At 47.1% G+C, this 14,469-nt stretch overlaps 1 protein-coding gene across 6 annotated transcripts in view; it reads right to left on the reverse strand.

Moving 5' to 3' along the window:
- The window catches only part of SLC4A5 (solute carrier family 4 member 5), a 105,941-nt gene that overhangs the window by 20,277 nt on the left and 71,195 nt on the right, over positions 1-14,469 (reverse strand). For all 6 annotated transcript variants that reach the window (XM_032352498.1, XM_032352503.1, XM_032352504.1 and 3 more), the window contains 7 exons: positions 14,155-14,309; positions 13,608-13,796; positions 11,758-11,932; positions 11,122-11,255; positions 10,176-10,447; positions 6,248-6,306; positions 3,566-3,766 (listed from right to left, as the gene is read on the reverse strand). In XM_032352498.1, the coding sequence (XP_032208389.1) occupies positions 3,566-3,766; positions 6,248-6,306; positions 10,176-10,447; positions 11,122-11,255; positions 11,758-11,932; positions 13,608-13,796; positions 14,155-14,309 (1,185 nt within the window). The remainder of the gene's footprint in view (positions 1-3,565; positions 3,767-6,247; positions 6,307-10,175; positions 10,448-11,121; positions 11,256-11,757; positions 11,933-13,607; positions 13,797-14,154; positions 14,310-14,469) is intronic.

The raw sequence follows: 14,469 nt of genomic DNA on the forward strand, positions 1-14,469 counted from the left end.
TGTTGCCTTTTCTATGATCTCTTCAAAGAGAGTAGTTTCCAGAGATCAGCAGGGAAAGAAGTTAGGGAGGGCAGGGGCAGATGATGGCACACTGAATGCATTCCTTGAACCCCCCTACTCCCCCTTTAAAATTGTTATTAAAAGAACATATATAATTAATGAAAAACCCACATGGTGTAGAAAGCCAAGTCCCCTACCTCACCTTTCCTCACTCCAGATGTACCCGTATGTCTGCTTGAGTTTAGTTGTTCTGGTGATTTCTTCCATGTCATTATCTAATACACTATACTTTTATATTTTGATTTACTAATTTAAAGCATGATCTACTAATAAAGATTTGGCTTACTTGCACTGGCCCTCCTGCCCCTTCCTCAGTCCCAATCTTGGAGAGTTATTTTCAAACCCTTTCTACGGGTTTTTCCTTTGTACTTTGACTATGTAGTGAAGCCTCTCTTTCTGCTGCCTTTGCCATCCTCTCGCATGCTCTGTGGCGTGGCTAGCTGCCTCCTTTCCCGCCATCAACCCTCCCCATCCTGTTCCCCTTGTGACCCTTCCCTGTGAATCTTTACGCTGTCAAAGCTGAGAACACTCACATTCTGTTCCATGACCACATGTCTTTTGTGGTTTATCTATGAGGTGATTCTAAAGGTTGAAAATCAGTAACAGCTTTATATTACTGTGATCATGTAAGCCAAGCAGCGTGCAGGTTTCCAGTGGTTTTCCTGCAATATCCTCAGCACTTAGATCAAAACTTGTTAAGTTAAACCATATGAATTTGCCATTTTTTGTAGGGCAAAACAGTCTAATACACTCCATTTCGCATGGTCCGACCTAGCATAAAGACGGATATGATAAACAGCTGTGTACTCCCCAAACCGTAAGAAATGAATATATACCTCCCTGAGTTGATGCCTCTCTGTGATCCAATTATGGCATCCCTGTCTCTGCTCTCTAGAGAGATCCACTGGTCTGAATTTGGACTTCATTATTTCAATGAATGTCTTAAAACTTTCAGCAAATATGTACATAGCCCTAAACAAAATATGACATTTTTTGCATGTTTTAAAAATTTTACATAAATGGTTTCATATTACTTGTAATCTTCTGCAATTTGCTTTATTTGCTCAACATTATGTTGGTGCTATGTCTCCTTGTGGATCAATACAGCTGTAGTCTACATGCTTATGTGCTGTAGCTTAATGTATGATTATTTTGGGTGCCTGGGTGGCTCAGTGGGTTAAGCCGCTGCCTTCGGCTCAGGTCATGATCACAGGGTCCTGGGATCAAGCCCCACATTGGGCTCTCTGCTCAGCAGGGAGCCTGCTTCTCCCTCTCTCTCTGCCTGCCTCTGTGCCTGCTTGTGATCTTGCTCTGTCAAATAAATAAATAATAATCTTTTTAAAAATTTATGATTATTTCCCATTTATTTCTTCATTCTTCTGTTGATAGATCAACTAGATTATTTTCTGTTTTCCCCTTAGAATCAATGCTTCTTTGAACATTCTTACATACATGCAGATTTCTCTGAAGTGTATTTCTGGGAGTGGAAATGCCCTCTGGAAAATCACAGCCATCTTTAGCTCTACCAGACAGTGCCAGCAGCTCTCTGCATTGCTCGTGCCTATTTACACTCTCAACTCGCTTTTCACCTCCTACACTTGGTGTCCCAAGACCTTCTTATCTTTACCAGATGGGTGTGAAATGGTATTGTCTCATTCTTCTCTGAAACACTAAATTTCAGGAGGCAACAGAGCAATTTGTAAGAATTTAAGGGGGAAAATGTTGGTGATAAAAGAGTTTTCTGCTATGTGAATTATATTTCATCCTCCAGGAAATAGACATTCTCAGATGCAATCAATGCTCTAGATCTTTTACGTAAGAGGTGACTTGGATACGATCTGGTTAGAAGTAGCGAGGGAGGGGATTTGTCTTGACGATGCATTTATGTGACAAGCACAGGATTTTTTCCACAGCTCACACACTGCAAAACTTCCCGAAGAGTATTTTATTAAGTCTTTATGAAATATTGAGAAAAACTCAGTTATTATTAATTTTATCATCATTAACAGGTGTAGTAGTAGTAGTAGCAGGAGCAGTAATATTTATTTAAGGCGGCTTTAGGAGAGGGGTGCCTGCCTGACTCAGTAGAGCATGAAACTCTCAGCCTTGGGGTCATGACTTTGAGCCCACCTTGGGTGTAGAGATCACTAAAAGTAAATAAACTTTAAAAAGATGACTTTAGGAGAGCGCTCATAGGATTTATGGTGGGAGAGTGTTGCTAAAATTCTTCTGAGCACCCCACTCTACGGCACAGCTGTTGCTCATATATGCAAGTGCTGTTTTGATTAATTAATGTTTTATTCTCACCACAGAAAAGAAAATGCAATTCATATTAGTATTTAGCATTTTAATAGCACAAAAGAATAAAGTACTTAAGAATATGTCTGATAAAATGTGTGCAAGAGCTTAAGGCCAAAACCTGAAAAAAATTATGGAGAGAAAAAAAAGACCCAAATAAGTTGTGAAGCATGCAGTATTCATTGATCAGAGGACTCCAAATGTAAAAGGTGGCAATCCTCTCTAAATTGACATTTAGGGTCAAATAATCCTATCAAAATTCCAACAAATTCTTATTTAATAAAATTTAAGATGATTCTTGGGAAAGAAGGATCAAGAGTGAGAGTTTGGTCCATAAGACATACAGACTTAAGAGTCATACAAGTGAACACTGCGACACTGGCAGACAAATAAACCAGTGAAGCAGAATAAAGAACCTAGAAACACACCCCATCATATGTGAATATTTGACATCTGGCAAAGGAAGTATTGCAGAGCAGCAGAAAAGATGGTCTTTTTCAAAAATTGCTATTTATATACATATAGAAAGAAACACTATCTCACCCTATATGTCAAAATTGATTTTGATAGAACATGAAAGGAGAAAATGATGCTTTTAGAAGATAACAGGAGAATATTTTTTGTCCAATATTTTCCTTGAAGAAAATTCTGATATATTTAATTAAAATAAAGCTAAGAATTTCTATTAGTCAAAAGCTACCATAAAGAAATAAAAAGTTCAGTCATATAAGATATTTGTGACACATATGATCACAAAAAGGTTTCTACCCAGAATATGTATAGAAATCTTGCAAATCCGAAAGAAAAAGACAGATTGTCCAATAGAAAATGTGTGAGAGATTTGAAAAGTCACTTCCACTACGAAATTCAAATGGCTATGTGGCCAATAAACACACAAGACTTTCAAAGTCATTAGTCATTGGGGAAATGAAAATTTTAACAACACAACGAGATACTACTACACAGAAAGATCAAAGATAAAAGTCTTATGATACCAAGTGTTGCCAAGGGGGCTTGACAACAAGGGAACTCACATCTCTCTGATTCTGAATCTGTGCTCTTAACTTGAAAAATCCCAGTGTGTGGGCTGGTGCTAATGTGGTGGTGTCCATCCTGTAGGGGCCAGAACCCTCACAGGGAGACTCAGTGGGGCTTCCTTGTGAACTGCCTAACTGTAGGCCCCTTCCCCACTGCACAGTGAGCTTACCTTGGTAGGGAAATAGCGGCTGAATTTGAACTTCTTCAGGGTCAGGGTCATGGAGTACGTCCCGAAGAAAAGGATGAAGGACATGAGTGCCAGGTCTGGGATGAACTGGCAGGAATTCCCGAGCAGCTGCCCACCGTAGTTCAGACATTCCTTCTTGCTCAGCAGAGACCAGTCCAGGGCTGTGAGGTTAAGGGAGTTGTACTTGGAGACAAAGCGCGGGAGAGAAAGGGTCAGGGCCTTCCTGGGAAGTCAGCTGTATCCTTGCCCCTAGAGTCCCTCAGGCAGCCCACATACCCTTCCCATCCTCCCTGGGGCCCAGCAACAGAATTATGTTCCCGGAGAAAGGCTCTGTCAAGGAACAACAAACAGCAGGGCCCTTGGGAAGATTAGGAGCTGGCACGTGTTTCTTCAGTGCGTTCTAGGATACGCTGCTGAGTTAGCAAGAAGTAGCTCAGAGGTTGGGACACCCTCTCCGGCAGCAGGTTTGGCCACCAGCTCAGTCAGCTATGGATCTCTTCCCTGGAGCAGCTCACATTTATTCTTCCTTTTCTTTCCCCTGTGCAGACCTTCTCACGTATTTCACCCTTGTCAGATCTCTCTTAGGTCAGTCACTTCCCCTTTTCATGTCTAGATGCCTAAAACCCAGGGTATACAGAACAATTACATATACAGAAACACACACATATATACACATACGTATATCTGTATATATATGAATGCATATGTAGACATACATGTGTATACATACATACCTGTTCATATACATATGTTTCTAAGTATAATAAAAGCAGGTAATTTATAATAAAATTTAATATATATTTTTAAAAATTACTGTGTAGGGGCGCCTGGGTGGCTAAGTGCGTTAAAACCTCTGCCTTTGGCTCAGGTCATGATTCCAGGGTCCTGGGATTGAGCCCCGCATCGGGCTCTCTGCTCAGCGGGGAACCTGTTTCTCCCGCTCTTTTTCTCTGCCTGCCTCTCTGCCTACTTGTGATCTCTGCCTGTCAAATAAATAAAATCTTAAAAAAAAATTACCATGTAAATATTCAGCAACCTGCAAAATGAAGTAAACAGGTATCTGCAACCACCTGTAATGAATCTTTGCATTAAGAGGAATGTGGGACTTTGAAATAATCATGGTTTCCAATGAATCAGGCCTCCCTGTGTCCACACTCCTTTGCCATGTGACACCAACAGTTCTCCCATCAAAAAGTGAAGTCTATCTCTCCACCCTTTTGAATCTGGCCTGGCCCTGGGTCCTCTCAGACCAATGGAATGGGGAGGAAGTGGCTTTGAGCAGGTTCTGGAGCTGAGGCCTTAAAGGGCCTTGCCGGATCTGCTCTTACCCTCTTGGCAGTGTGAGACCACCACAGAGTGGGAAAGCCCAGGATCAGAAAATACCACGTGAAGAGAGAAGTCCAGATTTGCAAGACATCTGCTGAATGCCAAGACCTCTCTCAGTCACTGAAGCTATCCAAGCTGCCCCCCGCCAGGCAGCGTGCTTCTACTGCCCCACTGGGCCGGCCCCACATCTCTCTCCCAGCTCATCTCTTGTGCTTCCCCTGGGCGCTGCCACACGCTCCTGCTGTCTTGGCCGGGCAGGCCCACTCACTGTCCTCAGGACAGCTTTTGTGTTTTCCTCGTCTGCCCTTCTGTCTGGGCTGGTCCCTGGCCTGGAATGTGGCTCTCTCTAGGGAACCAACTTTCCCGACCTTCCAGACCAGGTCACATTCCACCTTCTGAGGCCTTCCTCCCAGTTTGCAGGGTGCCTCCTGTCTCCATGGCTGGAAGGACACGTTTGGCCTATATTTGACAAATGACATGTCTGTTTCTGCTGTCCCATTAGCCTTCATGTTCATCCTCACACACACATCACACACAAGTTGGAGGGCAGGCAGGAGCCACATCTGGTTTTTTGTCTTTTTGGCCCTCAGAGTGCACACAGCACCTCACACATAGCAAGTATCCAGGCTCAGGCCCTGGCTGAATCCATTCTTCCTCCCTCAAAATCAGATATTTGAAAGACCTTAGGTAAAGTTGCCAACGGAGCGGTCGGCCACCGCTGCAGGAGTGACGGAGGGAGCAAGCTCAGCGACAGAGAAAGTCCCAAGATCTCCCCCAAAGCCTACCAGGAGCTGCTCTTCTTCTGCTGTTTGACCCTTGGAGCCACTCAGGCCGGGCCCCTCTCCTGAGGGCCACTGCCCATCATTGTGGGGAGAGGCAGACCAGACCGCACGGGGACTCGTGCGCACACAGGACAGAGCAGATCCAGCGAAGTGGGTTGGGGGGGTAGAATTCATAACCTTTCTGGGACTGGGGAGTGGCACTATTAGGTGGGAGCTGGAGATGCTAGGTGGAAAGGTAAGGAAGAGGTAGAAAGCTGGCTGGGAAACTGCTGATACGGTTATGCGGCCCTACTTACCATTCTCCCCTCTACCTTCCTTTCATGTGTGTGGTGTTTATGCACATGGATTTAATAGGATGAGGCATGTTTTAAAGGGGAGGTTTTGACTGTATACATTTACAATAAAAGTATGCATTTACACAGCGCACAGGTGACCCCGATGTGCAGCTGGGGTGGCAAAGTCTGGCTGGCCATAAAAGGGCCTCTGTCTCCCAACCTCTCCCACTCTCCCCACAAGCAAAAGCCCTCGAACGTGTGAGTAAGAGGAGAGGACTTACCAGAGAAGTGTTGGTGTTTGGTGTCGGCAGGGCTGAAGCATTGAACACGGTTGTATTCACTGTGGATGAGCACAGGACACGGGACTGGTCAGCAGCTGCAGGGTTGGGAGCCCACGGCCAACACCAGGCCCCCACCTCTTCCATCTCCTACCCTTGCTCAAAGCCCAGGAGTGGCTTCCCTTGTGAGGGCAGCTCATTGTGCCCTGACCCAGTGAGAACAGGGGTGCTCGGACAGACCCACTGGGCCAGTCTGGGACAGCTCCTGCCTGACCTGGAAGGGTTGGCTTTAAAAACCAAAGTAAGGAATCTGCTGCCACGACATAGTGCGGACACAAGCTGGTGGATAATGGGCCTTGTGAATCCCTACCAGCACCTCAATCCATGTCTGTGCCCTCAGACATTTTCAAAGGACTTACTCTACATCACACGCTACGCCAAAATGTACACACGACATCTGGCCAAGTTCCTAAATTCCCAAGTTAACTCTCCCTTGTTAAGGATGAGGTCACGGAAGCCCAAAGAGGTTAAGTCACCTGCCCACTGCCCACAGTCAAACAGCTGTGGCTTGCAGGAGTCCTGATCCATCCCAGGGAGCTGGCCCAGCCTGGATGTCTCCAAGCTCTACACAGCAAGCGTCCCTTCATACATGCCGCCCTTCTCTCCCCCTTCCTGTCCACATGTGCTTTTTGTAGGTCAACTGCAAGAATGCCTTGGCTTTGCTATTAAATTTTCTAACCTGCCCCCTGAATGCATGCTGTGGAACATTAAACTGAAGTCTGGGACCTGAAGGAGAATCAGAACCCAGAGGTGTTGCTCTGAGCTGTTGACACATCCCTTGTCTGGGCACTCCCCTACACAGCCTTGTGTCCTGAACTGTAAGTGGAGCATGTAAGGGTTCCCATCATAGGCCACTGGAAGAATGGAGAGCTGTTAATTCCCTTCCTGTGGCATGTAGCCATTCGTTAAACAGGCAGGCCTTGGAGGCTGCCATTTGCCTTTTCTCTTGCTCCTACACTGCACGGGTGGAGTAGGGCCAGGTTCTCCTTGCCTTTCTTCTCCGAGTGACGGCTCATTAAGTAATTCCAATGCAGCAGGTTTGGGGTGGGAGGGAGGAGGCCCACTAGCCAGTTGGCCGGCAGTAAATATGAAATGCAGTGCAAGCCACGTGGCTCCTGCTGGCCGCCCATGGTTGGTTAGGAACCCAGAGCGAAGCAGAGGATATTCCTGAAGCTTCCTTCAACTTCCAACAAGCTGTCACGGAATGGAGGTGATCACAGGGCCCCTCTGTGTTGCCCACTTCTGGGGCGGTTGGGGCTGGGAGCCACTAAGGAATTCTGTCTTGACCCAGGGCAGAATATCCCTGAAAGTTCTACAAACTAGAGGTTTGTTATGATTATTCTGAAGACAGCTTCACTAACAGAAATCAGTACACCCGCTGTCTTCCCTTACAACGCTGACCAAGAGAACAAGATGCACAGCTAACAACAGGGCAGAGAAAGTGGGCGAGAAGGCTAACTCAGGGCCACACAAACACTAGAGGAGGACTCAGGGCTAATGTCTGAGCGTTCAGACACCTTTCCATTGTCCAAGCTTGTCAGACCAGACACTCCTTTAATGTCTTGTGTTTCGGCTTAGCCATTTCTTATATTGGGTAGGGTTTATCTGAAAGTCACTTCGAGATGAAGAAGGATAAAATAGAACATGGAAAATTCCAGAAAGGGTCCAAGTATCAAATATTTTTAAATGCTAGTGTTTACAAAGTGGTACTCACTTGGGATTGAAAGCAGCCAAGTCAGTGTGTGCAGCATCCATAAATAGAATACAAACCAGTTACAATGGAAACAAGATTAATTTTAAAAAGAGCGCCCCCGCACAACGAGCTCTTAGGATGAAGAGTGGGGAAGACTGAGAGGGTGCCTTGCCCAGATGGGGCTTTGCAGTAAAGCTAGGAACGTGGAACACTTTGTAAGCAAGCGGCCCACAGACTGGGAAAGAAACACTCCGCACTTAGTTCCCCCCTTGCCCAACTCCTGTTGTTGAGAACTTTCCTTTCATATTCTAATCAAAACTAAATTGTCCTGATTTCAGTTCCTTTACTTTTGGTGAAGAAACTGAAAATCTAATCTTACCAGGGTTAGTGGCTAATAATGGCTATGTATCACTAATTAATAGTTCAATGGAGCAATGTTTCTCAAACTTAAGCATGCATCAGAATCACCTGGAAGGTTTCTTACTATACAGCTGGCCCTACCCCAGAGTTTCTGATTAGCAGGATCGGGGTGAGGCCCAAGAATTTGTATTTCTAACAAGTTCCCAGAGGTGTTAAGGCTGCTTCTGGTGACCACACTTTGAGAGCCATGGCAATAGACTGACCCAGAATCATGAGGTGACATCAGGCAACTGGGCAAGGCCAGAGGAGGTGTTATTTGGAGGCAAGTAGATTTTCTTATGGCCATCAATTCCAACTTTATATGCTCCTACGTCCCCTGTTCTTAGGACATGTCTATGTTTGGTTTCTCCTGTGGACAGATGATTCTCAGAATGACCAAAGTGCTACATATGACCCCAGAATTAGGACTGTTTCTAAAAGAGATCAAGGCCATGTACTTCCAAAAGCCATGTTTGTGGGAACATTTGTGTTCAGTCAGTGCAACGAAGCCACCGTCCAATGGGCACAAGCAGCAAATGGGAGTGCCCTTATGGGGCCCACGCCACAGAGGAGAGATTCACTCCAGGACAGAATGAAAAGGGCCTGCAGGTAGGATCTCCTCCACCCCGGGCAAGCAACATGTTCTGGCTCGAGACAAACGTTAGCTTCACGTATTTCTAGATTTTAATGAAATAACTCTAAATTAATGATAGAAAAAATTTAAGTCTAGATTTCTTTACAAAACTAGTGCAGAGAAAGAGGGAGAGAGGATATAATTAAAACTATCCTCTCTGAGGTCAGAATATCTTCCTCCCCATGAGGCCTAGTCTAAAGCTGGGTGCACAGTGATGGCACGGTAAATATTTTTGATTGACTTATGATCAATCTTTTATCAATAACATGCGTTAGAGTGCTAAACAACATGAAATCTACTTGTGTCAAACTCCATTCTGATCTGGGCACAGATTTGAAAGCCTCACAAGAGTTCATGAGACTGGCAGGGCCAGCATTGTTATCACTCCTTCATAGCTAGGGAAACTGAGGTTCAATGTGACCTTAGGTGGTCTCTGGACCTCAGTTTGCTCTCTGTGAGTCCAGCTTGGTGGTGCTCAGAGATATATGGATCTCTATTTCTAGATCTATGTATCTACTGGCGTCCTGGCTCTGCAGCATCCTGGCTACCCCAGGCACAGTCCACCGAAGGCTCTGAGGGCATGACTGGGACTGTGAAGGGAAGCCTATAGACTATAGGAAGCCCTGAGACTTCCTATAGCCTGAGACTATAGGAAGCCCTAACTAAACAGATGACACTTCTTTGGTCAGTAAGGAATTCCACAGGAATGGCACTGAGTATTACCAGGTTGACCAGTTGGTTGATTCAACCTCCCACCCAGTGCAGAATTTTTTTTTTTTTTTTTTTTTTGAGAGAGCAAGCTAGTGGGGATGCTGGGGGAGCAGAGGGAGAGGGGGAGAGAGAATCTTAAGCAGGTTCCATGCTCAGCATAGAGCCTGACCTGCAGCTTGATCTTATGACCCTGAGATATGACCTCAGCCAAAATCAAGAGTCTGCACTTAACTCACTGAGCCACCCGGGCACCCCAGGAATTCTTTTTGCATCACCCTTGGCAGATGGACATCCAGGTAGTGTTCAGGTCACTTGCTACCACCCAAAGGGGCTGATATCTCTCAGGGTGGTATCTCCTACATTTGAGTAGAGAGCTGTGGTGGGGAGAGAGTGAGTGGGTGGGGGCTCCGGGCACATCTGGGATTACCGGTCACCTGTGTCAGGGGCGACACACTCGCATTTGTAGGTGGTGATGGAGTCAGGCTTAAAGTCCATATTGATGGGGTAGTACTTGAAGGCACCAATCATTTTCTTGATGGCATCATAGATGAAGATGAAGCTGATGAGGGTGGAGAAGCCCTCTTCAGTGAAGCGGGTGATATACTTGATGATAAAGCTGGCGTCTGTGGCCACCAGGATAAGGCACTGGATGGCTGAGTGGAGGCCAATCCAGAGGCGGAACTCCATGTAGTCCAGACCATTGCCTCTGGAAGAGAGAGGGAAGGAAGGGGCCTCGAGCCCAGGGCTCTTGGACGTGCTTGGTTCCCCAGACTCACTCTTAGTGGCTCATCTGTCCCCCCTGTGGCACAGATGCCCTCCTGGGAACTGTGAGAGGACTAGGGACAGGGACAATTCCTGGGTAGGGTCTTTGCAAATTCTGGGAAAGAATCTCATGGGGGTTGCAGGAAGGTGCTAAGACATCTCAATTCTTACACATTTGGTAACAAACACCCAGGATGAAAGAAAAACAGAGAATATCAAAGTGACGGAATCAGGGGAGGCCTCTCAATGGCCTCATGTTGTATAAGAAGCATCTGAGCCCAGAGTGGTGACAGGAGCTGCCTGGTTCAGGGCATAGCCTTTGGACCTCCAGCTCACATTGACTTCCAGTTATAATTGTTTACAAACAGTGAGAATGGTCTCCTCTTGTCTTGCCTTGAGGTCTCCCTATCAGTTATGCTAAAATGCACTAGGACGGCTAAAGGCAGGTAGCTGGAGGGAGTCAGGGGGGACCACCTGGCAGTCCCTCCCACAGGGTGATAAAGGCAGCTTTGGTACCTCCTCACCTTTGCCTCCCTTTTGGGCCTATTCCCCTGTCCTGGCTTTGGTATAGTGCCCCAGTTGTGATAGCAGGCGCCGGGGGCTACAAAGGGCACCTACTTGCTGAAGTCGAAGAGGAGCTTCTCAAAGATGAGGATGGGCCCTGTGCTGCTGAGGATGATGAGAGGCTGTCCCGAGAAGAGGCAGAACAAGGAGCCGGCCATGGCAGTGCCCAGGAAGCTCTCCATCACTCCCTGGGGGCATGAGGAGTATGAGGCTCAACAGAGGCAGGAGAAGGGACCTCTAAGCATAGCCTAGAACCCAGCCAAGGGCTCAGGCCACAGTGTTCATCTTTCATTTTGCCCTTTCCTCCCAAAATTCACTATGTGGTATACCTGAAAACTAATATAACATTGCATGTCAACTATACTTCAACAATAAAAATTTAAAAAGAATAGAGTGCAATTAACACTACTTAACAGATAATAAACATTAAAAAAGTTTGATCTGTTTATGTCATCCTTACATTTGGACTTTAGTAACATGATTTAGCTTTAGGTCTTTTAATACTACTGGCTTTTTTTTTTTTTTTTTTTTTAAGGGTAAAGAATTACTAAAAATGAAAGTCCAAACCCAGGGTGGCTGAAACCCAAGCCTTAAGTTTTCGGATTATGGAGCCACCAGGTGGCTCCTTACCGCCACCTGGTGGCAGCAGTTTTGTGAAGGTTTGCACTAGGGTCCCAGGCTCACACACACCTGATAATTGTCAGTGGCATCCCCCAGGAGCCCACCAAAGGTGATTGCATTGGTGATGCAGCCGAGGTAGATGAATAGGATGGCAGAGATGGACTGGATGTGGAAGCCGTCATAGAAGTCACTTGGGAACCAGGGCAGCTTCCTCTTGATATCCAGACACAGGCCACCGAAGAACCTGCTCAAGACAGGCCCAGGGGCTGCTTTCTCCCCAAAACACCAGGCAGGGGCAGAGCTATTTACAGGAGCCTGCAGAGTCTGGGGCAAGGAAGGGAACTTGACTAGAGGTGGATGGGGACAGAGACCTTCCTACCAGAACATGAAATGGCAGGGAAGGATTTTTGCAGGACAGAAAAGATTGTGGTCAGCATCATCCCCACTGGAAAGGTGGTCATGGACAGCCTGGATGGGAGAGAGGGGAGGCCTGCTGGGGACATGTTCTGGAGTAGACCTAACATTCCATGGGGAATGGAAATCGTGGGGTCCACAGAAGTCCTGGCTGTCCTCCTCAGGGACGTCCCTGCTCATCTTCAGGGCCCCTGACTGTGCTTGGTAAACATAGGTGTGTCCAACTTTAGGAGAAAACAACATCCCAGATTCATCAAGGGCAAATTCTTGAATTTATAACTGGTTTCTGTATTCTCCAGAACAATCAAGTGGGGAATTTGAGTTTAACAACAGTGTTTATTGGGCCTACTATTCCCCCACAGCTCCTAATGCAATGCTTGGCATGGAGGCAGGTTTCTCAGCCTTGGTACTATTGGCATGTCCGTCTGGGTAATCCTTGGTCGTGGGCTGTCCTGTGCCTCATAGCAGGCTAAGCAGCATCTCTGGCCTCCGTCCACTAGATGCCAGCAGCATCCCCCTTCTCGTTGCGGAAAACAAAAATGTCTCCAGACATTGCCAAATGTCTCCTGGGGGAGGATGAGGGTATAGGCAAAGTTACCCCCAATTTGGAAACACTGGCTGGGATAGAGCCAAAGGCATATAAAACATGACTCCATTCTCAAAGTCATAATTCACGCATTGCTTTGCAGGGCCATGTCCTTCCCTAAATTCAGAGCAACCTGAATTATTCTAAGAGTCAGCAAGGAAACCCAGCCCAATTCCTCTCTCTCTCTCTTTTAAAGAAAGAAAAAAGAAAAATTCAAATGGTACTGTTATGGATTAAATTGTGTCACCCCCCCACCAAAGACACATTGAAATCCTAACCCCAGTACCTGTGGATGTGACCTTCTAGGGAAATTGGGTCTTTGCTGATGTAATCAGGTTAAGATGAGGTCATGGCAATGGGCCCTAATCCATTATGACTGCTGTCCTCAAAAGAAGAGGAAAATGCCCCAGGAAGAACAGGGAGAAGACCAAGTGAGGACAGATGCAGAGACCGGAACCACACCGCCACAAGTCAAGGACACTGAGGATCGCAGCCCACCACCAGAAGCTGGGGAGAGGGAAGGAAGTTGTCTCCCAGAGTCTCAGAGGGAGCCGGCCTTGCCCATGCCTCAATTTGGAACTTCTACCCTGCAGAACCGAGACCGGAAGCTTCTGTTGCTTAAGCCACCTAGAATGTGACACTCTGTTAGGACAGCCCTAGAAGACTCATACAGGAACAGAGTCAAGAGAAAAGTTCGGGTGCCTCCACTCCTGTGCTGGGCCCCACTTCCCTTCTCCTGCCGAAACCCTGTCGCCAGATCCAGAGGGGTTTTGAGGGCGTGGGGAGGAAAAGAGTGCAGTGGCCAAACCCCGTGGCCGGGAGGGGGCGCTGCACGCAGCGGTGGGGAAGGTTCCCGCGGCTGGATGAGGAGGCAAGCCTAGAGGTTGGCCGGTGTCACTGTCAGGCCTGGGGTGGGCACCTTCCCGTCCAGATAAGCTCTTCTCCGATTTCGTGCACGGCTGGCATCTCTCCGTCGTCCCCGTTGCTCCCTCCGCCGGCCCCGCCGCCGCTGCCACCGCCTCCGCCGCTGCCTCCCGCAGCCGCCCCGCCGCCTCCCCCTGCAGAGCCGTTCATCTGGCCTAGCTCCATAAGCGAGAATACAGATTTCCTGTAAGGAATAAGGGGGTCATGGAACGGTGGGGCTCCCAATCCTGGCACGAGCTTAGGCCCTCTAGAGCTGTTCTGAGAACACGTCTTACCTATCCAACAAAAAACATGAACTATCTTAAAAGACAGAGACAAATGCAGAAAATGATCTCACAGTACCCACACACGGGTCACCCAGAAGTTATGGATGTTCACATGCAACATATTGCTTGCTTTTTTTTTTTTTTTTTTAAGAAATAAAATGACACCAGGAGAAGAAATAGCATAAACCTGTCTATGCTGACCACAAAAGCCATGGACAGACTCCGAACTCCCTTTGAAGCCCAACATCCCTACCACCCCTCCATCCACATACACACCTCTTATCAGCAGAGGGCACCTTCTTGGGGGGCTCAATTCGGATATTTGGGTCCCATTCTCCAGGGGGAAGGACGATGACCTCATCCAGAAACTCATCAATCCCTGCTATCAGATCGTCCCGATTCCGGGCTTTATAGGCCACGTCACTGAAGAGCTGGCAAGGGAAGAGGAAGGGGCCATCTTGCTGAGGGCTGCCTCTTAGCCACCTCCAGGGAGCACATAACGTACAGCATTGGAGAAAACCCCTCTGAACGTTTGTTCCCTCCAGCTCACTCTCCGTCTTTAGGGAAGGACAGAGTCCTGCAGGTGAAATT

This window comes from Mustela erminea, chromosome 7, assembly GCF_009829155.1.
Source record: "Mustela erminea isolate mMusErm1 chromosome 7, mMusErm1.Pri, whole genome shotgun sequence".
Taxonomy (NCBI): Eukaryota; Metazoa; Chordata; class Mammalia; order Carnivora; family Mustelidae; genus Mustela; species Mustela erminea.